Source organism: Oryctolagus cuniculus, chromosome 17, assembly GCF_964237555.1.
Source record: "Oryctolagus cuniculus chromosome 17, mOryCun1.1, whole genome shotgun sequence".
In the NCBI taxonomy this organism is placed as follows: Eukaryota; Metazoa; Chordata; class Mammalia; order Lagomorpha; family Leporidae; genus Oryctolagus; species Oryctolagus cuniculus.
The window spans coordinates 61,490,685-61,518,231 of NC_091448.1; the positions used below are offsets into that span (position 1 = coordinate 61,490,685).

At 62.8% G+C, this 27,547-nt stretch overlaps 4 protein-coding genes and 1 long non-coding RNA gene across 15 annotated transcripts in view; 2 read left to right on the plus strand and 3 right to left on the minus strand.

The window, feature by feature from the left end:
- EPN2 (epsin 2) overlaps nt 1–2,570 on the plus strand; it is a 67,948-nt gene extending 65,378 nt beyond the window's left edge. For 4 of the 5 annotated variants that reach the window (XM_070061530.1, XM_070061531.1, XM_070061533.1 and 1 more), the window contains exon 10: nt 101–2,570. In XM_070061530.1, the coding sequence (XP_069917631.1) occupies nt 101–399 (299 nt within the window). In that variant the 3' untranslated portion in view covers nt 400–2,570. The remainder of the gene's footprint in view (nt 1–100) is intronic. The other variant, XM_070061528.1, reaches the window with a different exon arrangement.
- A 486-nt stretch (nt 2,571–3,056) lies between these two features.
- On the minus strand, nt 3,057–10,240 carry B9D1 (B9 domain containing 1). Of its 4 annotated transcripts, none has more exons than XM_008250338.4 (7): nt 10,050–10,240; nt 9,476–9,544; nt 8,125–8,236; nt 6,864–6,960; nt 6,494–6,556; nt 4,191–4,258; nt 3,899–4,095 (listed from the first exon to the last, which is right to left on the minus strand). In XM_008250338.4, exons 1-7 carry the CDS (start codon nt 10,110–10,112, stop codon nt 3,953–3,955), a joined length of 615 nt encoding a protein of 204 aa, XP_008248560.2. In that variant the 5' UTR covers nt 10,113–10,240; the 3' UTR covers nt 3,899–3,952. The 4 variants fall into 4 exon arrangements, with proteins under 4 accessions (XP_069917636.1, XP_069917637.1, XP_008248560.2 ...); XM_051824464.2 differs by having other exon boundaries at nt 9,520–9,544; nt 10,050–10,182; XM_070061535.1 differs by lacking the exon at nt 4,191–4,258 and having other exon boundaries at nt 3,057–4,095; nt 10,050–10,205.
- Nucleotides 10,241–17,207: 6,967 nt separating this feature from the next.
- LOC138846240 (uncharacterized) lies at nt 17,208–18,408 on the minus strand. Its single transcript, XR_011383711.1, has 2 exons — nt 18,268–18,408; nt 17,208–17,485 (listed from the first exon to the last, which is right to left on the minus strand). It is a non-coding gene; the product is annotated as an uncharacterized lncRNA (long non-coding RNA).
- On the plus strand, nt 17,481–24,098 carry MAPK7 (mitogen-activated protein kinase 7). 4 transcript variants are annotated; one of them, XM_008250339.4, is made up of 7 exons: nt 17,481–19,225; nt 19,755–19,992; nt 20,480–20,645; nt 21,194–22,272; nt 22,383–23,074; nt 23,383–23,516; nt 23,651–24,098. In XM_008250339.4, the coding sequence occupies exons 1-7, from the start codon at nt 19,007–19,009 to the stop codon at nt 23,802–23,804; spliced, it is 2,682 nt and encodes an 893-aa protein (XP_008248561.2). In that variant the 5' UTR covers nt 17,481–19,006; the 3' UTR covers nt 23,805–24,098. The 4 variants fall into 4 exon arrangements, with proteins under 4 accessions (XP_008248561.2, XP_069917627.1, XP_008248562.1 ...); XM_070061526.1 differs by having other exon boundaries at nt 17,481–19,183; XM_008250340.4 differs by having other exon boundaries at nt 18,711–18,915.
- Nucleotides 24,099–24,209: 111 nt separating this feature from the next.
- Nucleotides 24,210–27,401, minus strand: MFAP4 (microfibril associated protein 4). Its single transcript, XM_002722656.5, has 7 exons — nt 27,261–27,401; nt 26,952–27,002; nt 26,633–26,720; nt 26,212–26,366; nt 25,727–25,823; nt 25,455–25,637; nt 24,210–25,110 (listed from the first exon to the last, which is right to left on the minus strand). The coding sequence occupies exons 2-7, from the start codon at nt 26,955–26,957 to the stop codon at nt 24,863–24,865; spliced, it is 777 nt and encodes a 258-aa protein (XP_002722702.1). The 5' UTR covers nt 26,958–27,002; nt 27,261–27,401; the 3' UTR covers nt 24,210–24,862.
- Between the last annotated feature and the right edge of the window lie 146 nt (nt 27,402–27,547).

The following is a 27,547-nucleotide window of genomic DNA, read 5'->3' on the forward strand; positions in this document are numbered from 1 at the left end:
AAGCTGCTCCTTGGCAGGGTGGGGGGGAGGGGGCAGGACAGGAGCACCTGGGGGAGAGGCCGTCCCAGCAGCTCGGCCCTGCCCGCTGCTCTCTCTCCAGGTGCGGCCGCCACCTCGGCCCCTGTCAACCCGTTCCAGGTGAACCAGCCCCAGCCGCTGACACTGAACCAGCTGCGCGGGAGCCCCGTCCTCGGGAGCAGCGCGGCCTTCGGGCCTGGCCCCGGGCCGGAGCCCCTGCCTGTGGCCCCCGTGACCTCCACAGCCCCACACCCCACTCTGGGGGCCGGGGGCCCCTCCCTGACACCGCTGGGCCCTGCAGCCATGAACACGATGGGCAGCGTGGGCCTCCCCTCGTCGACAGCCCAGGCCTCCGGCACCACCAACCCTTTCCTTCTCTAGCACCTGGCCTGGGACTGGCCAGAGGGTGCTGAGCTGGGTTGCTGTTCTGTGGGACGATGTCTGAGGGGTGGGGGTGGGGCAGGGTGGGTCTGGCTTCCCTGCAGCCCCCACCCTCACTGTCCAAGGCATGTGGGCCCCCCCGCCCCCCGTCCTCAGCCTGACCGGCTCTCACCACTCCCTCCCGAATGCTCAGGTCCTGGCTGGGCTCTGAGGCCCGGGACAAGGAGGCGGGCACGGGGGTGCGGCCCTCGCCCCAGCCTGAGCCAGTGGGCCTGCCTGGCAACTCGGGACAGCCGCCTCGTCCTCCACCCCCGGCCCCAGGGGCAGCCCAGGCAGTCCCAGCGTGGACGGATGATGCGCTGGCCCCATAGACACCCTGCTGGGGAAGGGGTGGCGCCTGGGTCGTTTTCCTTTGACTCTGTGTGAGTTCAAAGCAAGCAGCAGCACCGTGGACAACTCTCGACGTAAACCCACTAGCGCGAGCTTTCACACTAACCTGAGCATAACCCTGCCACGTCGGTTCTCTGCTTGTATCTGTTTGCACATAATCTGTTTAGTACAGTTTCATATTTGAGTTTGCAGAATTATCTAATAGTCTTTTTTTGGCTAATATTTTTATAACGTGGTTCTTATTTAACTGTCTAGTTTTGATAGAACTGACCAAGTCTGGCTGAATTAAGATGTTGGCACGTGTCGTTTAGTGGTTTAAATCCTCTTATTTATGGTTTTAACTCTGTGTGAGAAGTTGAGAAGGAAGAGCTCTTCGGATGACAAAAATGCCTTATGGAGAAACTACAGCAAAACTGTTGATAGGAAAAAATAGGGGAATTTGATTACAAATGAAAGATGTTTATTTAAAAGAAAAATTCCAACAACAAAAATCCTAGCCTCCGGCTGCCTTTTCCTTTCAACTCCCCCTTTTTGGTGAATTGCTGAACCCACCGACTCCCAGAGAGGCTATTTTTACTGATAAACCAACATCCTAAAAGTTAAAAGGAAAACGCTAATGTATGAATGTGACTCACCAGTTTTTATCGACTAATTCCTTTTTTTAAATTAAGTAGGCCTGCAGGGATTAAGAAGGACTTGTGTTTACAGTGGAATTGGAAGTGGAAGAGCGTCCTCCGCCCGGCCCCCACGCAGGTGCAGGGGGTGGTCCCACGTGGGGGTGTGCGCTATGCATGCAGTCCCAGGGGGCCCAGTCCCCAGGTGGAGGCGGGGCCGAGGGACCAGGGCTGGCCCGGGCCACCTGCCTGCTAACCCCAGACGCGTGCGCAGGCTGCGTCGTCTCTGTTTGGAGATGAAATTAAAAAAAAAAAAACAAGATCCGCACGTGGGACAGTGGGGTAGCAGTGGGGTAGATTTTGAACAGACGTGCACTAAGACTGCCACCCTCTCCTGAGGTCCTACTGTCCCGTCCCCCCCCACACGGGTAATAAAGTATTAAGTGCAAGTGAAAGGCCAGGAAGGACTTGCTCCTCCCCAAGGGCCAGCCCGCCTCCGTGTTGGGGGGCCGGGTGGCCGGCCTGGCAGGTGCTCCTGGCTCTCTTCTAACCTGCTCTGAGGACAGCTGAACGCTGGCCAGCACTTCTCTGGATCCAGAAGGAGAGGCGCCCTTAGCACCGGCTCCCAGAGGTTTGTGGTGGTCCCTGGGCTGCCCGCTCAGGCCCTCTCCCTGTGTCCTGTTTGAAGAGCCCAGCCCCCTACCCCTGCGTCCCTGGGGCTGGGGCCGCAGCAAGGCTGTCTGGGGCTGCCCGTCCAGAGCTGCTGCAGGACGCCTGCTGGGAAGGTGCTTCCCCTCACATGGTGCGCGGCCCGGGCCAGCCTTACGCCTCTGACTCCGCTGCTGGGGGTCGGGGATCCTTTGGTCCCAGACGAGCCCTTCCTGATGTGAGATAGCCACGAGTCACCAGGGCTCAGGAAGACGGTCCCAGCCCCACCTGGCAGGCGTCCCAAGCACCCAGTGTCCCATTGCCCACTGCACTGATCATGAAGCCGCCAGCCACTGCCACGCATGTTGCTCACGTGCCGTGCCCCCTCCCTCCCGACGGGCACCCCAGTGCGAGACGTCACCCAGCTGTGTCTCAGTCCCAGGGGCCGGTGGCTGGTTTGGAATTTGTGTTGACTGTTGATATTTACTGTATAAATATAATTTATCATTTGTATCATGATGCAGTTTCCGTCTGTGTCTTTCCCAGGCCACGGGAGGGGGCCATTCGGCCTAGGGAGACACCCCTGCCCACCGTCAGCGTGTAAGCACTCGGGCCGTCTTCTACTGCTTTCCCAGGCCATAGCAGAGAGCACTGCAGGTTGTTGGTTTTTTTTTTTTTTTTTTTTTCTTTTTTTTGACAGGCAAAGTGGACAGTGGGAGAGACAGAGAGAAAGGTCTTCCTTTGCCGTTGGTTCACCCTCCAATGGCCGGCACACCGCGCTGATCCGAAGGCAGGAGCCAGGTGCTTCTCCTGGTCTCCCATGGGGTGCAGGGCCCAAGCACCTGGGCCATCCTCCACTGCACTCCCTGGCCACCGCAGAGAGCTGGCCTGGAAGAGGGGCAACCGGGACAGAATCCGGCGCCCCAACCAAGACTAGAACCTGGTGTGCCGGTGCCACAGGAGGAGGATTAACCTAGTGAGCCGCGGCGCCGGCCAGCAATGCAGTTTTTTAAAAAGGTTTATTTATTTGAAAGCTAAGAGTTACAGAGAGGGGGAAGAGACAGAGATCTTCCACCCTGTGGTTCACTCCCCAAGTTGGCTGCAACAGCCAGGGCTGGGCCAGGCTGAAGCCAGCAGTCAGGATCTCCATCCGGGTCTCCCACATGGGTGCAGGGATTCAGTCACTTGGGCCTTTATCTTCTGCTTTCCCAGGTGCGTCAGCAGGGAGCTGGCTCAGAAGCGGAGCAGCAGCACTGGAACTGGTGGCCACATGGGATGGGGGGGGGATAGCTTCCGGGGCCGCTAACAGCCAGCTTGTGGGGTTGAATCCACAAGTGGAGAACCTGTGGACCCAGGAGCCCAGGCAGTGGGCGTGGGGGCTCCCTGTCACGTTCAGCTTTGCTGTGTAACCACCTGGCCACGTCAGAACCCAGACCACTAAACCTGAGGCGAGGGTGGCCCACGTCTCGGCTGAGGAGCACTCACAGGAAGGAGGTTTTGGGTGGGGACAGATGTCTCTCCCAGGGGTCCCTGCAGGGGCAGGATCCTACAGGAGGCAGGCAGCAGGAGCCCCCCGTGGGTCTGACAGCCGGGAGAAGCGGAGCACACGGGCCCACCGGCCCTGGGGTGCAGAAGGTGATGGTGGGAACAGAAGGCGAGAAAGCTTTTCCCAGACCAGGGCTGCAAGGTGGTCACGGAGCACGGGGCTTCTTCCTGGTGCCCCACGCTTCAGAGGGAGACAGTGGGCGTGCCAGCGGAACCAGCACTGGGCGGCAGCTCAGCCTGCAGGCCTGGGTCCCCACCCTGCGCTGGGGAGGAGGGCTGAGGGGACAAGGTGGCGCCAGCACTCCCGCAAAGTGACTTTATTTTACAAAACAGTTCTGCCCCCAACACCAGGGCCCTCAGTGGGGCAGGCCCTGCGCGGGGCTGGTTCCCCAGGTGGCCTGGGTGTCCGTGGGCCCCGTGTCGTAGCCCAGCTTCCTCATGTCCTTGGTCACCACATTGAAGACGACGGTGACAAAGCCCTGGGAGCGGACGCGGGTCACTGGGGACAGAAGGACAGCATCAGTGGGGCTCAGCCTCCGTGGTCCCTTCTGGAGGATGGGGCAGTGCCTGGCCCTCCCCTCCCACGGGCTTTACCTTCCCGGCCTTCTCCCTGCGCCACCACCTTGGGGTCCGTGTACTCGGGCCGCCGTCCCATGAACCAGCTGGGAACACGGGGGGAGGGGGGGAGCCGGGTGAGCAGAACCTACAACCAACTCCACCTCCTGCCCCGCCCACTCTGCCAGGTCGCAGCCAGGGCAGACCTGTAGGGCTTCCCTCCCCACCCCACACTGTCCTCTCCCGCCGCACTCACTGAGGATGCAAGGGGGCACGATGAGGGGGTGGCCAGGGGGGTGGCAAGGGGGCCAAGGTGACCCCACCTCCTCCCACTGGCTGAAAGGTCACTCTGTCAACGGAACGGGAAGCAGGGCACCGCCCACGAGCCTACAGCTTGGGACCAGGCCTGTCCAGCTTACTGACCAGCCATACCCAGCAGTTTCCAACAGGGAGAGGGGGCGTGGCCTGCACCCTCCCTCATCCTCGGGGACAGTGGATGTGCCCATACTTGGGGCAAGGGTCTCGCAGGTGGGGTGGGAGGTGCTGAGGTGTAGATTGTTCTAGGTTGTTCTGGATCTAGTTGAGACCCAAGTGTCCTCGTTAGAGGGAGCTCCGAGGCCCACAGAGGGAGGCCGTGTGACCAGGAGGCCGTATGGGGGCAACTCAGCCACAAGCGGAGGAGGCTGGAAGCCCCCAGGAGCTGGAGGCGCCCCCGAGCCTGCCCACGGGCCATTCCCGACTCCGGGCTTTCAGCGCGGGGGGGAGGTACATGGCTGCTTTAAGCCATCAAGGTTGTGGAAGTTACCCTGGTGGCTGCAAGACACTACGGGGACGATGGTTATGTGCGGGCCCATGGACGGGGAGGCGGTGGGGGGCAGGGATGGAGGGAGCGGGACGGCTCGTCTGCTCGGGCAGGCCTCTCTGGACACCCCCACTAGTGACCCAAGTACACATCACCTTGGCCGTGAAGAGCCGGAGCAAGGGGCTGGAGACGGCCCCCCGCGCTGGGCTACTCCCACCAGCACAGGAAACCTGTGGTTTTTCCAGCCGTCCGGCCTCATGCTCTGGGCTCGCACCTGCTCCCACACTCCCGCCACAGCCAAGCCTGCTCATGTCACCCCCACTGCACCCTGGAAAGCCCAGGGGGTGGGAGGTGCCACCTCTAGGTGACCCTGGCACAGGACATCTGGCTAGGGAGCCCCTTCCCACCTGGTGGCCTCCTAGAAGGGCTCCTGCGGTGGTGGGCACCCCAGTCCTAGGACAGAGGCCAGTGGACCCGCGGTCACTCCCACCACAGGCCTCACTCGGTGAGGCACCGTGGCTCTGAGGTTTGATGCTGTCCCTGCACCCACAGGGCATGGCCCCAACAGCCTGAGCCGGCTGGTGGGCAGCTGGCTGCCCACTGCGCCACAGAGCCCAGGCCATCCGTCCTCTAGGATGTCTGTGCCCTGGGCCTTCCCCTGACGCATCCCCTCCTCCACCCTGGCTCACTGCTTCCCAGCCACGTTGACCTGCAAGGGCTCAGCTGTTCACTGTGCCTGGATTTTTTTTTCCCAAGATTGATTTATTTGAAAAGCAGAGTTACAGAGATAGGCAGAGATGTCCCATCCACTGGTTCACTCCCAATATGGCCACAATGGCTAAGGCTAAACCAGGCTGAAGCCAGGAGCCAGGAGCTTCTTCCGGGTCTCCCATGCAGGTGCAGGGGCCCAAGCACTTGGGCCATCTTCTGCTGCTTTCCCAGGTGCATCAGCAAGGAGCCGGATCGAAAGTGACGCAGCCAGGACTCGAACTGGTGCCCATACGGGATGCCGGCACTGCTGGCTGCTCACCCCACTGCACCACAACGCCAGCTCCAGTGCCTGGATGTTCTTCCACATTTTTCCCTGGTGGCCACTTACCTCTGCTCTTGTTTCTGCTTAAGTGTCACCTCCTCCCGGAGGTGCCCATGGGTAAAGACGTCTGGTGACCAGTGGATCAAAGGTCCCCACTGCGGGCAAGTCCCAGCTGCTCCACTTCCCATCCACTCCCTGCTGATGGGCCTGACAGCGGACGATGGCCCAGGTGCTTGGGCCCCTCCACCCGTACAGAAGACCCGGATGAAGCTCCTGGCTTAGGCCTGGCCCAGCCCCAGCTGTGGTGGCCATCTGGGAAGTGAACCAGCATTTTGCGGTGGCTCCGTGCCCGTCCGCGTTTCTCCCCTGCTCCATCCCAGACAGACTTGGAGCGGCTCCACGGGACCCGTTTAGGTGAGGCCCAGGTGCATCCCAAGCATGGCGTGTGACGCCGTCTGCCACCAGAGCGGGAGGGGCGACTTGGGGGCACACGGGCAGGACACTCACCTGGTGAACTTCTGCAGTTTGGATGTGGACTCTGGGACGAACATGGGGATGGTCTTTCTGTACCTGGAACACACGTGTGCACACGGATGGTGCTGAGCTGCCACAGGATGGCCCCGTGGGAGCCTGCAGCGAGCACACGGCCCAGGCCCAGCCTCCCCGAGTCCTTCCGGGCCTGCCCCCTGCCCAGCTTCAGTGCGAGCCTCGGCACCCACACGCGTGGGCCCCCCACCCACAGTAAGGGCTGCACCCCTCACCCTCTGTGCTGAGCTCTGCCCAGGCCCCTGGGAGCCCCAGAGACTTCCCAGCCGGAGGCCCAAACAGAACTGGAGGCGACATCTGCCCAGCAGCCAGGGGCAGTGCAGGGACCTACCGGCCAGGGGAGAAGGGGACATGCACGGCCCCGTAGCCCCGGACCACGTCGTTCCCGAACACATCCGGACCGTACACGCTGAGCACCATCTGTGGCCCTGGGGGAGGACAAGGCGGGGGGCAGCAGAGGGGCGGGGCGTCCAGCTGAGCTGCAGGCTGGGGATGGCGGGCTGGCGGGCGGGCGAGCGAGCAGGAGTGCACGTGGGAACTGACTGCACCCTGGTATTCCTGGGCCCGCCGTGGCACCCAGCCAGCCCCTCTGCATCGCCCCGCCCCCGCCACGGCTGTCCTCTGTCCCTGGGAGACAGGGGCAGAGGTTCAGTCCTGGCTCACTGGGCGCTTGCTTTCTGATGGAGGCGGTCGCAGCTCAGGGGACTGGGGCGCCCGCGCTGCACTCGGGAGAGGTGTCAGAGCAAAGCACTTCCAGGCACCTTCCTTTAAAACGGGCTAGTCAAGGCCGGCGCTGTGGCGCAGCAGGTTAAAGTCCTGGCCTGCAGCGCCGGCATTCCGCATGGTGCCAGTTCGAATCCTGACTGCTCCACTTCCGATCCAGCTCCCCGCTTGGCTCAGCTCTGGTTGTTGCAGCCATTTGGGGAGTGAACCAGCAGATGGAAGACCTCTCTCTCTCTCACTCTTGCAAATAAAACAAAACAGGGCTGGGGGAACCTTTCTCACCCAAGGGCCGTTTTCATAGTTTATAACCTCACCCACAGGCCTTGGGTCTTGGGCCTCCCAGGCCACATCTTAATGGCTATGCCCAAGGTGCTGTCCCCAAAAAACGCTTCTTATTTGCTTTTGTCAGGTGTCTGGACCCTAACAGTCTTGGAGCTTAAGCCCCAAATCCAGGGCTAGGACTGTCAGGGGCCTGGGACTCCACCCCCTTCCTCCCAGGGCAGCCCTTTGAAGCTCCCCTCCCCTCCCCGCTCGGCTCCAGCCTCAGGTTCTGGGGCCCTGGGTGCAGTCTCCCAGGACTCTGGACTTCCATTTCACCACCCCCCCCGCCCCATCCTCAGCCTGTGAGTCTGCCCTCCAGCTGGCCCCCTGCCGCCCCCGGGAGCCCGACATGAGCCCAGGAGGGAAGCTGAGAGCCGCTGGGGCCAGAGCTGCCCTGACCCCCTCTGCACTGCCTGCAGGTGACCCGGGCCAGGGGAGGGAGCACATGGGAGCGACGGGCAGTGCCCACGTGAGCGTGGACGGTGCCAGGCAGGACGGCGCAGGGCCCGTGCCCGCCCCCCGCCAGCCCCACAGGTCCCTGCACTCACAGCCGAAGGGGTTGGTGCTCTTAAACGTGACGTCGATGGGGAAGTTCCACACCAGCGCCTGCCGCACGTCCTGGCTCTTGCACGTGATCTGTGAGATCCCCTCCTCCAGCCCCTGTGGGGACAAGGACGACGACGCTGGAGTCGGCTGCAGGCTGCCCAGCCACCACCCGCCCCTCCCCGCAGGCAGCAGGAGGGAAGAGCGGCCACCTGGGGCGGGTGCTGCCCGCAGAAGCTGCTGGGAAGCGCCCTCACCTGGTCACCCGCCCGGTCACACCTGCCCGGCACAGAGCACCAGAGCTCGGCCTCTGCCCTCTCTCGCCCGTGTCGCTGTAACAGTGCCCGTCCTGCTGTGCCCACCCTTGCCCCCACACAGCCGGCCCTCAGCAGAGAAGCCGGGCGAGGGGTTGGCTATTTATTTATCTACTGGGGAAAGCAGAGTTACAGACAGACAAGGAGGGAGGGAGAGAGGGAGAGAGGGAGAGGGGGAGAGGGGGAGAGGGGGAGAGCGGGAGAGGGGGAGAGAGGGGAGAGAGGGGGAGAGAGGGGGAGAGAGAGGGAGAGGGAGAGGGAGAGAGAGAGGGCTTCTGTCTGTTGGTTCACGCCCCAGATGGCAGCAACGGCTGGAGCTGGGCTGATCTGAAGCCAGGAGCCAGGAGCTTCCTCTGGGTCTCCCATGCTGGTGCAGGGGCCCATGTACTTGAGCCATCCTCCACTGCTTTCCCAGGCCACAGCAGAGAGCCGGATGGGAAGAGGAGCAGCCGGGACACAGTGTCACTCATAGGGCATGCTGGTGCTGCAGGTGGACGCTTCACCTGCTACGCCAGAGCGCCGGCCCCCAGAGGGCTCAGATCCCTCTCTTGTGGGTTCACAGCTCTCTGGTGGGGGACTACCTCCCTGAGTGAAGGCCCTGGTCCTTACTCTGCCCTACCAAGTCTTACAGAATCTGCCCCCTAGGCCTCCTGGCTTCCTCTCTGGCGACTCTTCTCGCTCGCTCCGTTCCCTGGCCGAGCTAGCCTCCTCACTGTTCCTCAGACGTGCCCCAGGGCCTTTGCACACCCTGCTCCTTCTGCCTACAGATTCCTCCACGGTTCGTTCCCTCACCGCCTTCGGGTCTCCTCTCCAAAGCCACCCTCCCGCAGGCCTCCCCCGGCCGCTCACCCGGCCCCAGGCTTCCTCTTGGTTCCTCAAGGGAGACTCGATGATGTCACTAAGGACACGCCCGGGGGGACCAAGGGGCCCGACTTCACCTCCCCCAGGAACACACTCCTGCTCTGGCCCTCTCTGAAGGGGAGTAGCAGGGTGTGGGGGCCGCCCGCAGAGAGCCCGCCCGTCACCCCGGAGCCCAGCTTACCGCAGTGGGGGCCCAGTCCTGGCCGTACACAAAGCAGTACTTACAGTACAGGTCGTCATACTCCGGAAACTGTGGAGAGAGAGCACACGGGGCGGTCGGCGGGGGACCTGGCGGTGCAGTGGGGCCAGCCCCGGCGGGGGCTGGGGCCGGGAGCCTGTGCCCGTGGACAGCCCGGGCTGAGGCAGGCCTGGACAGCAGAGCCTGGGTCACTGTCCCTGGAGAAAGGGGCAGCCTGGTGGGGGCTGGGGGACGCCTGTTTATTTACCTGTAGTAGGCGGTCCCTTATGGTGGGGCGAGGCGGGGAGCTCGGCGGGACCCAGCCCCGCCCTCCCTGGTCACTCCGCCCAGTGAGCAAAGCATCCCGCTCCCAGCCCGAGCTCGGGGGTCCCGCGAGCCCCGCTCCGCGCCTTTACGCCCCCGGGAGACTCCCGCGGTGCCCCCACCAAGGCGACGCGACCCTCGGGCCCGAGTCCGCGCCTCGTGCGGCGGCAGCCTCGCGCCACGCCTCTCCAGCGCCGGATCCCCTCCCCTCGCCTGAGCGAGCGCAGCGCCTCTGGGGTCCACGGCTGCTCACCTGGGCGCTCTCCACCTGCCCGTTGACCATGAGCAGGAAGACGCTGGGACTCGCAGCCGCCATGGCCGGGGGAGACCCACTCGGTCCACGCGCGCGCGGGATCTAAGAGGCGCCGCGGTTGCCGTGGATACTGACGGCGTGGCGCGCGGGACACGCTTCCTGCCAGCACCGCCTTCGCGGAAGCCAGCGAGTGAGTGGCAGCGCGCAGGCGCAATCAGCGGGGGCGGGAGCAGCCCGGGGGCCGGGCCAAATGGGGCGCGGCTCCTCGGTGGCACCCTGGTCCTTCCAGGCCTTGGGGCGCCCAGCTCGGCCATCGATCAGGTTACCGCCTTAGGGGACGTGCGTTCACTCCGACTCGGCCCTGCCCCCCCCCCCTCCAGCGGAGTGCGGAGGCGGGAAAGAGCCGGGTCTTGAGGATAAGCAAGTGTTAAATAAGTACCCCACTCCCCCGGCCACTAGATGTCGTGCGGCCCTGCCGGGAGACGACGGAGAGCCGGGCCGGGGGGCCGGGAGGGTCCCCCCAGCTGGGGCCCAGCAGCGCCTTGGGGACTTCGGAGAGCCTTGGCCCGGAGCTTGTTAAACTTGGGGACCTCGAGAATCCACGCATCGAAGGCACTGCTGCTCCGTGGGAGTGGGGAAACTGAGGCCCACGGAGGGGTAGCCTCTGGCACTCCCGCCGCCCCACGCTCGCTCGGGGCTGGGGGACTCGCTGGCCAGAGCCATGGCGTTGTCGGGGCCGCTTGTTCAAAGGGGAGTCAGTCCCCGGCTGACCCGGCAGGCCACAGCTTCTGTTGCCACGCGGGTCCGCTTCCTCTTCACGCTCACTGAGAATTGCTCGTTGAGCTGGCCCGAAGGGCTGGGGGCCGGAGCACAGCACTGGGAGCACGGGCCAGGGCCTCCCTCCACCCCTCACCCCATTCTGTCCAGTTCAAATGCGCTCTCCCGCCGGCCCCACCCTCCTCTTTCCTCCTGTGATCGGGCACGCCTGCAAACGGCTGGGGGCTCCTAGCAGTTTCCAACCCACATCAAACAGGACATCAAGGGGCCGGGAGCTCGGGGGTGGCCCCCAGGGACCAACAAGCCCAAGTGTGGGCAAAGGGCGACCAGGGCTAGCGGCCAAGTCCAGTGGCATTGGGAGGAACTTCCAGGGAGGGGGTGTCAGGGGCTGCTCGGGGCCTGCGGGAATGCTCACCCCAGTTCAGGTGAGCCAGCGGGGTGCAGGGGTCTGCAGAGGGGTGGAAGAGGCCCTCCGCCCAGGCTGCTGTGGGGTGCATCTGTGCCAGGGCTCTCCCAGCCTCCCTCTACACTCCCTGCTCCCACCTCACTCGTCCCCTGCCCACCTCTCTGGTGCTTCCCTCGAAGAAGTTTCCGGCACAGTGGGATCTGGGACCCACTGGGCTTGGGGAGGGCCCACGAGGTGGGTGAGACGGTGCCGTCAGGGCGGGGTAGTGCTGGGGGCGGACTCCGGCCTAGCAGTGTCAGCAGCCACCCCTGTCCCCCGCAGGCTCCTGTCGCGTGCTGGAGAGCAGCTGGCCAGGGAGGCTGTTCTCCGGGGCTCAGGGACTAGGAACTACCATCCTTGTAGGGCCCCATGCCGCCCTCAGCCAGCCCAGGCTTCTGCGCCCAGCTTTCCAAAATCAGCTGCAAACCCTTGAGCTCAGCAGAGCTGCTAAGGGGCGGGAAAAGGCAGCCCAGAGGCTAGGGAGACAGGCTGCACAGGGCCGCAGGGAGCTGCGGGCCTGGCCAGTGGTGCCAGGGCCAGGGGCAGCTCCTCCACAGCCGTCTTAACCCTCCCAAGGGTCCAGCCACAGGCCGTTCCTAGGCTGAGCTCAGCTCTGTGACCTAGGGCCCCAGCTCCACAGTTGCGGTGGAATACTGTGTGACCCGGGGGAAGTCACTCAACCTCCCAGCGTCCGTGTTCTTGTCACCCCCGGAGGGTTGCTGTGTCAGTGACGTGTGGTTATACACATCAGGCACGGGACTGGGAATGCCGAGACGCACTGCATCCGTGGCTTCTCACTGGAAGTCGTGGAGGGGGGCAGTGCTCACGTCTGCATGCGTCCAGGTTTGCACGTGCTGTTCCTCTGCTACCTGGCACAGCAGCCCCTACCTTCCCCACCCCGAGAGCTCCCATTCAGCTGTCTGAGCCCACTTGAGAAGTCTTCCTCTGAGTAAAGCTACTAAGGCAGCCAGACCTCCTGAAGGGGAGCCCCCCAACTGCTCCACCGTTGGGATTTTCAAAGGCTGACCCCAGATCCCATGGGGCTCCCCACTCTGCAGGCTGGGGACCCAGGTTCCTGTGGCTGCAACCCGGGACTGGGATCACTTTAAGAGAGCCTCTCTTCCTCTCTGCCCCCAGCTCTTTACCAAATAGCAGCAGGGCTGGCATCCGCATGGTGCTGCGTCTGACCTCCTCTGTGTCAACCCAGGAAATTTAGCCATCCCAGTGCCCTGTCCCCAGGATGCCCACCAGGCCCACGTCACCAGGCAAGGGGGAGGTGGCTGGGGGAAGAGGAGGCAGCTGTGGCAGGGCTTGAGCTCAGACTCCAGGGGTAGGGTGGGCGTGCTGCTCCCGGATTCTCCTCTCAGGGTCTCGTCCCCTGCGGGGACCCCTGCTCTGCCTCCTGTCTCAGGGGAGGCAGAGAGCACAGCCCACTGCCATCCACAGCAAGAACCCCACGTGCCCCCTTCCAGATCTTCATTAGGAAGGGGGCGTTGCCTGGGCTGCCTCTGCAGTCCCTACCTCGGGGGTGGGGTGCGCATACCCTCTTTGCCCCTGAGGTTCAAGGGAGGTAGTGGTGGAGCAGCAGTTACCAGGAGCCAGCCAGCAGAGGGAGCTGTCCAGACTCTGGCCCTCCAAGCTGTGACCTTGGGGCGACTGCTTCACCCTCTCTGTCAGTTTCTAGAAAAGTGGGGATCATAAGACCCTCCTCCTGGCAGAGGTCAGTACATGGCAGCGACGGCCTCAACGGTGAAGACAATGTGGTTGGAGTCCAGCTCCTTTGTCATTTTTTGAAAGGCAGAGTCGGGGGGGGGGGCAGGAGAAAGAGGTCTTCCATCAGCTGGTTCACTCCCCACATGGCCACAACAGCCAGAGCTGGGCCAATCCGAAGCCAGGAGCTTCTTCCATTTCTCCCACACGGGTGCAGGGGCCCAAGTACTTGGGCCATTATCCACTGCTTTCCCAAGCCACAGCAGAGAGCTGGGTCAGAAGTGGGGCAGCTGGGACTTGAACAGATGCCCACATGGGATGCCAGCGCTTCAGGCAGAGGCTTAACCTGCTACACCACAGTGCCGACTCTGATGTTTCTGAAATAATTATTCAGTGTTAGCTGAAATTAAAATCTAATTGTGTATTCTGTGCTTCACCTGGAAACCCTAGAGGCAGGTGCCAGTAGGAGAACGTAGATGCTCATGGTCAGGTCTGGAAGGCTCATCACTGGACCCCGCCCACCCAGTCCTGGGCAAGGACTCCTCCTGGGAGGTTCGGAACAGAACCTCTACCTCCCCCACCCCAACTGCTCGTGGGGCTCCGTGCTCTTCAGCCGTTTCCCACAGGCTTCCCATGCAGATCGGTGGGGGGGGATCTCACGGGAAACCAAACAAACAAGCTGCCGCCGCGCACTGACCCCTCCTCCATCCCCGTTCAGTGTCAGGAGGAGGGCCTTGCTGGCCTCGGTGACAGGCCTTATTCCATGGGATGTGTACACTATTGTGAAGACATGACCTGATTTTTTTTTTTTTAATTTTTATTTATTTGAAAGGCAGAGAGAGAGAGAGAGAGAGAGATCCGCTGGTTCATTCCCCAAATGGCCACAATGGCTGGGGCTGGGCCAAGCCAAAGCCAGGAGTCTGGAACTTCATCCGGGTCCCCCACGTTGGGTGGCAGGGACATGAGTACTTGGACCATCTTCCGCTGCTTTCCCAGGGCATTCGCAGGGTGCTGGACTGGAAGTGGAGCAGTTGGCACTTGAACTGGTGCTCGTATGGGATGCTGGAATCACATGCGGCAGCTTAATCCACTGCACCACAAAGCTGCCCCTTCCCCCCATGCACAGAGGGAGGTGTCCGGGACCATGGAGGGCAGGGGCAGTGTGGCTGGCAGGGAGTAGGGGCCCAGCCTTGGAGATACCAAAAACCCAGGGAAGGGCGGAGGCCAGGAGCAGGGGCGTGTGGCTGCCATCTCCCGACATTCGTGGCGTCTGTCTCCCTCACAGACTGCGACCTTTCCAGGGACAGAGAGCAGATATGAGTCTGCACCCCCACACCCAGGGTGAGCGTAGGCATTCAGGGGATGTTCCGGGCTGGGCAACTGTCAACCTCAGTGTCTGCTCAGCTTCTGGGCTCTCTCAGGACTACAGCGCGAGGACAGACACCCAGGCACTGGCGGGATGGGCGGCCGACTTCCCCTGCCCAGGTCAGTGGTTGGCCAGGCTGTGCTCAGCGTCAGAACAGGGCTGAGATCACCACGCGGCCCTGGCCTCTGGAAACCAGGGACAGTCACTTCCGGATGCTGCTTCCTGCTGGTCCCTCCGCCCAAACCACATTCAGCTCACAGGGTGGCGTAGTGAAAGCCCCTTTCCCGCTGGGAGACCTGCAAGCGAATACTGCTGCTGAGCAGAGCCAAGGCTGCGTGGGTGTCAGGCCCGGCTCCTGCTGTCCACAGGCCAATGCCCAGCGGCCACACTGCCTTGGTGCCGGGCCCCAGGCCGCAGTCCCTGAGGCCCTTGTGCCATCAGCTTGACCACGCTCGGAGTCTGTGAGCCCCAGCCCACACAGCAGGCCTGTGCCCATCCCCTCCCCGCTCCCCGGTGTGGAAGGCGCTTCCAGCCAGAATCCTCGGGACACGCCGGGGAGAAAGCATCCCTGGGCCACTCTGCAGAGGCAGACAGAGCCCACGAGGAAGCACTGGGGCGGAGGGTGGCTGTGCAGGTGCTGCGTGTCCTGCGGGGGGATGTCTCAGCATCCACGCGCCCCAGTGTGGGCGGCGGTAGCTTGTCACCTGGCTCTGTGTCCCTGGGTGTGCCTCCGCAGCTCTCGGCAGGTTTGTCAGTGTGTGTGTGCTGGGAGTGGGGGAAGAAGGGGTCCTGCAGAGGAGGGCGAGAAGGGCTGGGTGTGTGAACGAGGGGACTCCTGGACACGGAGGTGGCCAGCCTCAGCCCCGACCCCCTTCACGGGGACACGGATGTGTGCCGACTGCCCCGCTGGGAAAGGTGAGGGTGGAAACGTCTGCGGTCACGGGGAGGTAGTGCTGGCAGTGACAGAAGGGCCGGGCCCTGTGCCAGGTGCTCTGTGGATGTGATGTCTCAGCTCCACCCAACAACCCCACGGGCATCTGCACACCCCGCTTCACAGACGAAGAAACCGCCCACGACCTCCATCCTAGGGTCTCGCATGGTCGGTCCCCACCTGCCTCTGGCCCCGTGTCTCTGTGACCCCTCTCCCGCTGTCAGCCTGTTGACCCTGGCCGTGCCGCTCCTCTGCTCGGAGCCTCCCCTGCCTGCCTGGCTGGCTCACACCTGTCCCTGATGTCCTCTTCCCACGTCACTTCCGGAAGCCCTTCCTGACTTCTGAGTGCCCAGCGCAGGCCTCCCGCATCAGGTGGGCTGGGACTGCCCAGTTAGGAGCCCAGCCACAGCAGTCAGCCGAGGACACTGTGGGCTTGCCGGGGCGCAGCAGGAGTCAAACCACACTGTTTCCGAGGCAGCGATGTCAGGAGCGTGGCGTCCCCTGTGTAGCCCCCTCTGCTCCTCTGACTACCCCCACCCCACCCCACCGGCACAGGAGCATGACTGTGCAGGACACTGCTGTTCTTCTCATCGGCCCCTCGGCCGCCCACTGTCCCTACCTCCCAGGCTTCCTTGGGAAAATGGGCCCCATCCACACATGGCCAGAGCAGAGCACAGGTGACTGGGGTTTGGCCAATCAGCACACTCTTCCCCTAGGCTGGGCCTGTCCAATGGGACATGACCTGGAAACGAGGCTAGATGCCCCACGGGCCGGCATGGAGTTCTGCGACACCAACACCCCATATTGGAGACTGGAGCACTGGCTAGAGCCCCGGCTGCTCCAGTTCTGATGCAGCTCCTGGCTAACACACCGGGAGGCAGCAGATGGCCCAGATACCTGGGCCCCTGCCATCCGCGTTGAGACCTGGATGGAGTACCTGGCTCCTGGCTTCAGCCTGGCCCAGCCCTGGCTGTTGTGGCCATTTGGGGATGAGCCAGCAGATGGAAGAGCTCTCTCTCTCTTTCTCCCTCCCTCCCTGCCTGTAACTCTACCTCTCAAATAAATAAATAACATCTTTAAAAAATAAAATGTCCTCTCTTTAGGCTGACACTGGGGCACAGTGGGTAAAGTAGGAACCAACCAGTGGATGGAAGACCTTTCTCTCCATCTCTCTGTAACTCTACCTCTCAGATCCTTAAAAAATTAAAAAGGGAAAAACTTTTTAAAAATAAATCCCATGTGGCCTTGGTATAGATGAAACCTACCTGGGGTGCAGTCATGTCTTGGGCCTGCAGTCACCCTGCACTGACCCCGACTCACCCAGAACAACTTCCGGTCCCGCAAGCCCCATTCGTGGTGAGTGCCCTCCACAGAAGCACTATTTATTCTCGTCTATATTTCACGGTGCTTCCCCACGCTTAGATAGGTTGTGCTACGCAAACACCACCGTTACAAATGCCCACAGGTGTGTGCAGGGCGCAGCAGGTAAGTTCTCACAATGCCAACACCGCCTCCCAGTGTGATTCGCAGAACGCAGCCCTGTCCTGATGGGACCTGGGACTGTCTGAGTCACTTTCCTCTAGTGGCCACCAGGAGGCGGGACCAAGATTTTTCACTTAAACGTTTCTTTACCAAAGTCTCGAACCACAAGAAAATGTGATTCCACCCTTTCCGTTTTTAAACAAGTGGTCAGTTGTGTCAGATGCAACAGAGAGTTCGAGAGGGCAAGGGTCAAAAGGCTGGATTTGACCAGAAAGGGATAACTGATGACTTCTCCAAGACAGAGCCGCTGCTGTGGGAGCAGCAGCACAGTAATTCAGACAAAAAGTAAGAGAATCAGTCTTTTTAACCAGGGGATAGTGAATTGTCTGCAGCGAATAACCTGACTGGATGGAATATTTTTGAAGTATTTAAAGGATACACAGTGCATTAGTCTCTTCTGATATTTTATTCCTGATTCAAATAGGACCACCAGACAGAGTACAGTGGGTCCCTAGAAAATCATGTGTTTCATGTTCCGGCCTCTGTGTGACCTCTGCTTACACTGAGAGCTGACACAGGGCCTCACGCTGCATGGATTTCATCTCTAGAAAGGCCCCTGGGGCCGGCGCTGTGGTTAAGCCGTGGCCTGCAGTGCTGGCATCCCGTATGGACACTGGTTCAAGTCCCAGCTGCTCCACTTCCGATCCAGCTCCCTGCTGAAGCGTCTGGAAAGCAGAAGATGGCACAAGTGCTTGAGCCCCTGCACCTGCGTGCGAGACCTGGAAGAAGCTCCTGGCTCGGCCTGGTCCAGCTCCGGCCATTGCGGCCACAGGGGGAGTGAGCCAGCAGACAGATCTGTCTCTCCCTCTTTCTCTGGTTCTGCCTTTCGAATAAAACAAATAAATCTGTGTAAAAAAAAAAAAATTCCCCTCAAACACTTCCATATCTCAGTAACAGGAAACCCCGTTTCTCAAGAGTACGGTTGGTTGCCTTATTAATGCTCAGTGCAAATCACGTGAGATAATTTGGCTTTGTTATGCTGCCAGGGAAACCAAACAAATTTAGACTTCAACCCCAACTCAGTTGGTTCATACGATCGCTACCTATCTAACTACTAGATATACATATAAAGGTACCGCACGCACTGTGGAAAGCAGAATCAAAAACTTTTTTTAAAAAGAGATTTACTTAGGTGCCTGAAAGGCGTAACTAGAGAGCGGCGAACCGGAGAGAGATCTCACACGTAACGGCTCCCTTCCCAATGGTGGCCACAGCCAGGGCTGTGCCAGGCCGAGCCGGGAACCGGCAACTCCACCCCCGTGTCCGCCGCGGAGGGCAGGGGCCACCTCCCAGGGACCACGCAGCACGGGGGCAGGAAGCCGGATCGGAAGTGGGGCGGCTCGAGCAGGCGCCCCAGCGCGGGCTGCCGGCCGAGGCTGCATTCGTTAAGCCACAACGCTGGCCCTCCCCCCTCAAAAAAGTGTGAAATCCATGCAAAATAAACGACCTTTGAACTCTGCCGAAACGGTCAACCTGGCACTCCGGGACTCCTGACGACCGGGTTCCCTCCCGCTCTCCCCGTCTTCCCATCCGCCGGGCCTGGTGCAGGGCAAACTCGCCCGAATGTCCCAGCTCCACACCGTGGCTCCGCCTGCAGGGCCTTCATTCCTCCACGGAAACAGTCACCGCCGGAGTCTCCACCACAAAGCCGCTTCTTCCTCGCCGCTCTTACCTCCAGCCCTCGCCGCCCTGGCGTCGCAGGGCGGGGCTCGACACTCGACTACGCGAGGAATGGCGTTCCAGTCAGAGTGCTGCCGACTCGCGGACTCCACAGAAGGGCCCGCTGCCTCCTTCCACTCTGTCGCAGCCCGAAACGCCGGAGCCGCGGGACAGAGCCACTGCGGAGGGCAGACGCCGGACCAGCAAACTACCAGCGAGCGCCGGAAGTGTGCGAGAAGACCGGCCGCCGGAAGTCAGCGGCAGCTCCGAGGCCGGACGCTCTAGAATCCCGGAGGACCCAGGTCTCTATGGTTGGACGTGCCTGCTCGCCCTTTCCCGCGAACGATGCTTTCCCAGAGCTCCCAGAACCGAGAAAATGGGGACCCGTTAAGGAAGAGGGGCCCAAGGAGGGGTATTGCGGGAGCCAGTCTCCAAGGTAACAACCCCAGGCCTCTCAGCTCGCCCCGAGTGCCCGGCTGTTCCCCACAATCGCGGGACGAGCCGTGATTGACCGCAGGAGCCGATGGATGGGGACGCGCGCGGGCCGACGTGCAGGGGCGTTGCCTCCTATTCTCGCGGCGCCCGGGGCTGCCGGTGCGCATGCGTGCAGGGGACTGCGCCCGGCGGCCGGCGCACCCCTCCGGAGCGCCGAGCGCCCTCAGGGCGGCGGCTCCCGCCGGCGAGCCGGACCCCGGCGGGCGGAGGTACGGTTTCCTAGGCCGATGCGCCCTGATTGGGCTCAGCAGGTAAAAGGGGTGGGAACCTCCGCAGGGGCCGCTCGCCGATTGGCCGGCGGCGGGAGGGAGCGTGGTCTCGGGAGGCGGGGCGGTGGGGTCCGGGCTGGGCAGCGCGCGGCGCTGAGGAGGTGGCCGCGGGCCTCGGACGGGCGGGAGTGCGGTTCCCGGAGCCCCCTCCTCTAGCCGGGGCCGAGGACGCCGGCGAGCGCTGGGACTTCCAGGATCCCTGAGGAGGCGCCGGTCAGTGAGTGTGGCCCCGAGGAACCCGAGGGCCCCGCCCGCCCTTTCTTCCTGGACTGCGCCGCGCCGCTCCCTCCCCCACCCGCGACCCCGACCCCCACCCGGACCCAGGCCCGGGGCGGCGGCTCCCAGCGTCGGGTGTCTCCAGCGGGCCAGCCGCTCCCATTCGCCAAGTGGCTGGTTTTGGAAACTTGGAAATTTCCCTGGTGCCCCCTCCCCAACCCACAGAAGGGGAAACTGAGACCCCCGGGATGGGGGCTGGGGGTGGGCCCTCTTCATCACCGGCGTCTCCACACAGAGGACCATGGCCGAGCCCCTTAAAGAGGAAGATGGCGAGGATGGCTCTGGGGAGCCCCCCGGGTCGGTGAAGGCTGAACCCGTCCACACCGCCGCCTCGGTCGCCGCCAAGAACCTGGCCCTGCTCAAGGCCCGTTCCTTCGACGTGACCTTCGACGTGGGCGACGAGTACGAGATCATCGAGACGATCGGCAACGGGGCCTACGGGGTGGTGTCATCCGCCCGCCGCCGCCTCACCGGTGCGTCTCCTGGGTCACTGTCCTTGTCAGATTCGGAGTGAGAAACCCTGCCTTAGCCAGCCGGGCTGTGAGGTGTGGTTCCGATCCAGAGATCTCTAGGTGCCCAGGCTCCCAGTGAGGCAGGACTCCTTGCAACTCTGGCCTAGCCGTTTTTTGTTTGGTTTTGTTTTGCCATCCCACCAGGCTGCTGGGCTCTGGGGCCAGAGCCTGGCACCAGGGAGTGGTGGCGGGATGGGCTAGGTCTGGGAGGCTCTCTTGCTAACTGGCTGTGCAGCTTCTCACAGATGACCGCGCCGGGTTCCCTCGTCTGTAACGTTGAGCCGGTAGTACCTACCTCATAGGGTAGCAGCAGTGTGGTTGAAGTGCTTAGTTAGCACCAGGCTCGGTAGCCTGTAGGTGCCCAGTGTGTGGGAGCTGTAGTTGTTTGCATCCTGGAAGTGGCTGCTCTAAGAGACCCTGTGGTGACAGCCTTTGCCCTGCCCCCCAGGCCAGCAGGTAGCCATCAAGAAGATCCCTAATGCTTTCGACGTGGTGACCAATGCCAAACGGACCCTCAGGGAGCTGAAGATCCTCAAACACTTCAAACACGACAACATCATTGCCATCAAGGATATCCTGAGGCCCACGGTGCCCTATGGCGAGTTCAAATCCGTGTAAGCAGCGTGATGGGAGAGGGAGGCACAGTTAGGACTTGTAGCAAGGGCTGGGGCTCCTATCGCTGAAGCTAGGAAAGGCAGCTGGGAAAATTTCCATAATCGCAAGGCCAGTGCTGCCTTAGGGCGTTGCCAGGGCCAGCTGTTACTCCTCAGGAAGAGTAGAGGCCTTACAGTTTCATAGACTCTCAGTGTATAAGCTGGCCAATGTAGAACGTTGATGCTGCTATTGCACCCTCCTACTCCCACAGCAGACATCACTAATTGATCACAGAACCCTTCTCTAGAGAAAACGGGTATGCCTTCACAGTTTTCATCATAGTCCTTCGAGCAGCCCAACAGCAGAGTTAGCCACCAAACTGAACCTTTCGGCCAGCCCTGGTGCAGGCCAGCCCCATCTTGTATGTGGTAAGGAAACTAGGTCTGGAAAGAATCTGGAATTCAGTGCTGTGCCGTCAGGGTCCCAGGGCAAGGCCAGGAGGGCACTGTGAGGATGGTTCTTAGCCCTGGAATACGGAGCCCAGGCCTCTCCCCTGTCCCCCTTCCAGCTACGTGGTCCTAGACCTGATGGAGAGCGACCTGCACCAGATCATCCACTCTTCGCAGCCGCTCACGCTGGAGCACGTGCGCTACTTCCTCTACCAGCTGCTGCGGGGCCTCAAGTACATGCACTCGGCCCAGGTCATCCACCGTGACCTCAAGCCCTCCAACCTGCTGGTGAACGAGAACTGCGAGCTCAAGATCGGGGACTTTGGTATGGCCCGTGGCCTGTGCACGTCTCCCGCCGAGCACCAGTACTTCATGACCGAGTACGTGGCCACCCGCTGGTACCGGGCCCCCGAGCTCATGCTCTCCCTGCACGAGTACACCCAGGCTATCGACCTCTGGTCCGTGGGCTGCATCTTTGGCGAGATGCTGGCCCGGCGCCAGCTCTTCCCAGGCAAAAACTATGTGCATCAGCTACAGCTGATCATGACGGTGCTGGGCACCCCGTCGCCGGCCGTGGTTCAGGCTGTGGGGGCCGAGAGGGTGCGGGCCTATATCCAGAGCCTGCCGCCACGCCAGCCTGTGCCCTGGGAGACCGTGTACCCGGGTGCTGACCGTCAGGCCCTCTCCCTGCTGGGCCGCATGCTGCGTTTCGAGCCCAGTGCCCGCATCTCAGCCGCCGCCGCCCTGCGCCATCCCTTCCTGGCCAAGTACCATGACCCTGATGATGAGCCTGACTGTGCCCCGCCCTTTGACTTTGCCTTTGACCGTGAGGCCCTCACCCGGGAGCGCATTAAGGAGGCCATTGTGGCTGAGATCGAGGACTTCCATGCCCGGCGAGAGGGCATCCGCCAGCAGATCCGTTTCCAGCCTTCCCTGCAGCCTGTGGCCAGCGAGCCTGGCTGCCCAGACGTTGAGATGCCCAGTCCCTGGGCACCCAGCGGGGACTGTGCCATGGAGTCGCCCCCACCCGTCCCACCGCCGTGCCCTGGCCCTGCACCTGACACCATTGATCTGACCCTGCAGCCACCCCCAGCAGCCAGCGAACCCGCCCCACCGAAGAGAGAGGGCGCCATCTCAGACAACACCAAGGCCGCTCTCAAAGCCGCCCTGCTCAAGTCCCTGCGGAGCCGCCTCCGAGGTGACTTGTGGACCCAGCATCTGGCCGAGGAATGGGGTGGTGGCGGGGGGGTCTCTTCCCCGAGCCGGGCTGCAGGCTCTCACCCTGCCCCCTGCCCAACTTCCCTGCAGATGGGCCCAGCGTCCCCCTGGAAGCTCCTGAGCCTCGAAAGCCGGTGACAGCCCAGGAGCGCCAGCGGGAACGGGAGGAGAAGCGGCGGCGGCGGCAAGAGCGTGCCAAGGAGCGGGAGAAGCGGCGGCAGGAGCGGGAACGGAAGGAGCGGGCTGTGGGGGCCCTCGGGGGCCCCTCGACTGACCCTCTGGCCGGGCTGGTGCTCAGTGACAATGACCGCAGTCTGCTGGAGCGCTGGACTCGCATGGCCCGGCCCCCGGCCGCGGTCCCTGCCCCAGCACCCACTGTGGTCCCAGCCCCTGCTCCCGTACCGACGCCTCCCCCAGCCCAGCCTGCCAGTCCTCCCCCTGGCCCTGTAGCCCAGCCTGCTGGCCCCCCATTGCAGCCCTCAGGCTCCAGCCCCGCTCCTGTCCCCCAGCCTGCCTGCCCACCCCCTGGCCCTGGTCCCCACCCTGCTGGCCCTCCTGTGCCTGCCCCTGTCCCAGCTGCACTCCAGACTGCCACCTCCAGCAGCCTCGTGGCTCCCCAGTCACTTGTGACACCTGCTGGGTTGCCAGGCCCCAGTGCCCCGGGAGTGCTGCCTTACTTCCCAGCCGCCCCTCCTCCTCCAGACCCCCGGGCTGCCCCTCCCCCTTCTACATCAGAGTCGCCCGACGTCAACCTAGTGACCCAGCAGCTGTCCAAGTCGCAGGTGAGAGGAAGGGCCCAGGCTGCGGGGACACCCGGATCTGAGCCTGGGGGTGTGGGTTCTGGAAGGCGTCCGTGTTCCTTGAGGACTGCCCAGAGATGGGGCTTTCTCTCAGCTCGTGCCCAGCTCGTAGAAGGAGCACAGTGCCAGTGAGGAGGTTGTTGGGACATCGATAAGGTCCTGGCTGGAGAGGGCCCAGCCGGGGCTCGCTGATGAGACTGGCATTTGCTGTGGCGCTATCCAGGCGGAGCAGTCAGCATCCGTCTGTGGCTGCTGGTGCCTTCGTTGTGACCTGTTGCTACCCCCTGCAGGTGGAGGACCCTCTGCCCCCCGTGTTCTCAGGCACTCCAAAGGGCAGCGGGGCCGGCTACGGTGTTGGCTTTGACCTGGAGGAATTCCTAAACCAGTCTTTTGACATGGGTGTGGCTGACGGGCCCCAGGACGGGTAAGAGGGCTGGAGCGAGCTCCTGGAATGGGGCTTGGGGAGGGGCCGTGGTGCAGGAGGCCTTTGTCTGTGGGATAGGGGAGAAGATGGCCTAGGCTAACAGCACCCCTTTGCCCTGTGTCCTCTCCTTGCAGCCAGGCAGACTCGGCCTCCCTGTCGGCCTCCTTGCTCGCGGACTGGCTGGAGGGCCACGGCATAAACCCTGCCGACATCGAGTCCCTGCAGCGGGAGATCCAGATGGACTCCCCGATGCTGCTGGCTGACTTGGCTGACCTCCAGGAGCCCTGAGCGCACGCGCTGGGCCTTGCTGCGGGGCAGAGCCAGCTCCAGGGCCGCAGCCCTGGCCCAGCAGGTGGGGCTCCGCTTGGATCAACTCTGCAGGTTCATCTCAGACCCACCCTCAGCCTTAAGCCGCCACTTGAGCTGCCACCGAGCCATAACTGGATCATGAAACCCCGGCTCCCTGAGTGATCCTTTTCAGTATTGTATTTTTATTATTATTATTGTTGTCGTCGTTATTATTATGTTATTGCAGTCTTTTTGCCGTCAGAGTGAGGCCTGTGAAATAGAAGGTTACCTCCAGCCCCTGACTCTAGGTGTCATTCTTGGAGTTGGGGGAGGGTACCGGCAGTAGAACACGGAGCAGCCGGGTGCGCACATTGAGAGCCAAGCAAATACATCTGTGTGCGGGAATCCGGTTCATTCAGGTCCCAAAGGTTTATTGAGACCACTCCTCACCTGTTCCGGCCCCACCGAGGTCGTCCTCTGCCCCTCCCACGATCAGACGCCAGCTTGGGGGCTGGGTGGGGAACCTTGTGTCCACATCTACCTCAGCTGTGGCTGTTCTGGGTGGGCAGGGGGGCAAGGGGGAGGCATGCAGTAGCTGTGGCATCAAGCTTGGGGGCTGGGGCAGGCAGGGGGGAAGCTGAGTATGACGTGAGGTGGGGCTGGGGGTCCCTGCTGTGTCCCTCAGGGGCATGAGTTGGGAGGGCGGCCACGGACAGGAGAGACTCAGAACAGCCCGAGGGAGGCGGGGGTGCAGCAGGGACCACCATGCCGGGGTCGCCTCAGACAGCCTATGGCGGGGAGGGTGGCTCCTGGCTCTGGGCTGTTGGGACAGCTGAGAGGTAACGCAAGTCTCGTGGGGGCTCGGCCCCGGCCAGGACGGCTGTGCCTCTGAGAATGGGTGGGGAGCTGCTGGCAGTGTGGGCTCAGGTGGAGGCGAGCGGCACCAGCTTGGAGGTGGGTGACAGATCAGCTGTGGCTGTGTGAGAAGCTGGGAGGCAGCAGGGGAGGGAGCGCGCCCAGGGTGGCCAGGGGAGGTGGGGCCTGACAGGACCAGCCTGTCAGGTCCGGCGGATTTTCATCTCCGTGCGTTTGAGGGAGTAGTAAAAACCCTTCCACTGGGCCCAGTTGATGCCGTTGGCGTAGGAGAGGTGGGAGCCACCCAGGTAGAAGCCATTGAGGTTGGCGAAGTGGCAGCTGCGGAACCAGAAGGCACCCGAGGAGAGGGCCGCGCAGTTCTGCACAAAGAGGTCCTGGTCCCGGTCGAAGGTGGAGAATTTCTGGCCACTGTGGTAGGACAGGGAGTCGCCTGGCAGAGGGGAAGGGAGGGGAGGGGCTGCTGAGGTGGGGAGCGGAGTCCCACGCGGCCTGGGCTGATGGGACACCGCGAGGCAGCCCCGGGCACCCTTGCTGAGCCGCACGGCGGGTGGACAAGCTCTTGTAGCAGAAACAGCTGTGCCTCTGCAGAGTGGCCTGGAGCCCGGCCAGCCCGGCTGCTCTCCAGGCTGAGGCCCGAGCTGGGCTCAGCTGGTCTGGAGCCAGCTGTGATGCGTCCAAGCCCAGGAGGGTTGAAGGAGGGGCCTGAAGGGGGTCAGGGGCCGACTGAGCAGGGCCAGCCCCCCTGCAACCCTTCCAAAAGCCAGCAGTGGGTACCTGCCCCGCCGTCCTCGAAGCCTGCCACGTAGAGAGTGTAGCCGTCTTCCTCCGCGCTCACTGCGTTGGGGGAGATGGAGAAGTCCACGTACTTGGCAAAGGCCGTGTTGTTCTCGAAGTCTTCCAAGTCCACCCGCAGCTCGTACTTCTGCTTCAGCGTCAGGAGGTGCAGGTTCTGCAGCCCTGGGGCGGGGGGAGGAGGAGGAGGCAGCCTGCTCAGCAAGGACCTGGCTTCAGGCAGCCCCCACCCAGGCCACCCGGCCCCACCTTACCCAGCCAGTACTCCCCGTCAGCCCGGCCAAAGCCCAGCTTGTAGTCATTCCAGCCCCGGAAGAAGCTCACGGAGCCATTGAATCTCTTCTGGAAAACCTGGACCAGAGGGGAACGGGAGACTGCGTGGTCAAGGACCCTGTGCTGCAGAGGCCAGTCTGGTAAAGGACTGAGCCAACGCCAGGTGCATGCTGGTCTGAGGCCCCTCACGGAGCAGCTGGGTGCCAGCACCCCCCTGGGTTCTCACACGCAGGAGGTACTGTGGAGAGGCAGGAAAGGAGAGTGCCTGAAGGGGAGACCTGGTACAGGCCGTGTGACCAGCCCGAGATCAATGAGGGCTGCGTGTATTAACCTACCTAGGCACTTGGGACAGCTGCTGTATGGATCACCTAGTTACTGCGTTTCAAAGGTGAAGAGAGTGAGGCAAATCAGGGTCACACAGCTAGGACTAGAACCAGGCCTGGCCCGCTGGCCCACTCCCACTCACCGTCCACTTGCCGCCCTCGGTGGTCATGTCACAGAAGACAGGCACGGGCACGCTGGGGCCCGAGGGGTAGATGAGGTACACGCCGTCCGTCTGGTAGCCCTGGGCGTAGATGTCATCACAGTCCAGCGGCTGCTGAAGGCACGCCCTCTCCAGAGCTGGGGTGGGGGCGCCGGGACAGTGAGGCGAGGGGTTCAGGCGCAGTGCACATGGCACCCCTCAGTTTGCCTCAGTCCCGGGGGAGGAGGGGGTGGCACAGAGCACTCCCCAGAAATGGGGTGATTTCTTCAAGGGGCAGGGGATGCCCCAGAGATGCATTTCATCCACCTGCCCCTTCAAGAAGGGGAGGGCCAGTTCTACAGCCTCAGCCTGGGCCCGGCACAGGCCAGCCCGGCTCTGCTTCTATGAACACGGGGCTACTCACCATCTCCCCGGATCCCAGAGATCTGGGGGGCGCAGGGGGGTGCCGAGAGCAGCAGCAGCAGCAGCGGTGGCAGCAAGGCCAGGAGAGCCTGGTGGCAAGAGCAAGGTCAGCGTGGCACCGGCCCTGGCCCCAGACCGCCTGTTCCTTTGCATCTGTCTCCCGCACAGGCCAACCGGCCCCAAGCCTTTCCCTCCCAAGGAACCCCACTCCCTGGGACAGACTGGACACCCTAGGAGCTTAAGGAGTCACAGCCGCCTCCCTGGCAAGGGGCCTCCCCCCAGGGCGCGTGCTGTGAGTCCCCCTCCCCGGGCCACACTACCTTCATGCTGGCAGTTCGGCTCAGAGCAGCTGGGTGTCTGCGGGTGCCGGACTGCAACGGGCCAGAGTTATGTGCTGGGCCCCTGGCCAGCCGCCTCAGCCCCGCCCCCTGAAGCGGCAAAACCCCCCTCCCCCTTCCCCACACTACAAGGCGTCAGCTTTCACTGTCAGGGGCCAGGCGACCACCTGGGTCTCATTAGGCCTGTGGGGCAGAGCCCTGCAGACCAGACGGTTAACTCCCTGCTGGCTCCCCTGTTCCCTGGCCCTCACTCCCGCCGCCTGCCTGCTGGACCCGGGGGGCCCCTGGTACCTCTAGCCAGCCCAGCACCCCGCTTCCTGATGGGCCCCCTGCAGAGGGCTGGTCTCTCCCTGTCCTACTTTGGCCTGTGTTTCATCAGCTATCAAAGGGGAGGCCAGAGGAGGAGGCTGGGCGGAGGTGTGCCTGGGTTCTGGGGGCCCTGGGATTGCGGTGGAGGGGGGAACAGCTTCAGGGCTCCTGATGTGGGAGTCTGCCTGGGGCCGGTGGGGGCCGGGGGCAGCAAGGGCCAGGCTGTCTCCTGGCAGGCCTGGGACATTTCTGAGCCATGAGCACAGGGC

What these genes read in the sequence shown, in the direction of transcription:
- B9D1 (XM_070061535.1), bottom strand. Translation starts at nt 10,112, where the DNA reads ATGGCGGCTGCGAGTCCCAGCGTCTTCCTGCTCATGGTCAACGGGCAG. An exon ending in AGGACTGGGCCCCCACTGCG is followed by an intron (nt 8,237 to 9,475) that starts GTAAGCTGGGCT and finishes TTGTCCCCACAG; the next exon opens with GGGCTGGAGGAGGGGATCTC. An exon ending in GAGCACCAACCCCTTCGGCT is followed by an intron (nt 6,961 to 8,124) that starts GTGAGTGCAGGG and finishes GTCCTCCCCCAG; the next exon opens with GGCCACAGATGGTGCTCAGC.
- MAPK7 (XM_008250339.4), top strand. Translation starts at nt 19,007, where the DNA reads ATGGGGACGCGCGCGGGCCGACGTGCAGGGGCGTTGCCTCCTATTCTC. An exon ending in TATGGCGAGTTCAAATCCGT is followed by an intron (nt 20,646 to 21,193) that starts GTAAGCAGCGTG and finishes TCCCCCTTCCAG; the next exon opens with CTACGTGGTCCTAGACCTGA. An exon ending in CCTGCGGAGCCGCCTCCGAG is followed by an intron (nt 22,273 to 22,382) that starts GTGACTTGTGGA and finishes ACTTCCCTGCAG; the next exon opens with ATGGGCCCAGCGTCCCCCTG.
- MFAP4 (XM_002722656.5), bottom strand. An exon ending in CTCTGGGATCCGGGGAGATG is followed by an intron (nt 26,367 to 26,632) that starts GTGAGTAGCCCC and finishes CCCCCACCCCAG; the next exon opens with CTCTGGAGAGGGCGTGCCTT. An exon ending in TGACGGGGAGTACTGGCTGG is followed by an intron (nt 25,638 to 25,726) that starts GTAAGGTGGGGC and finishes CCCCCGCCCCAG; the next exon opens with GGCTGCAGAACCTGCACCTC.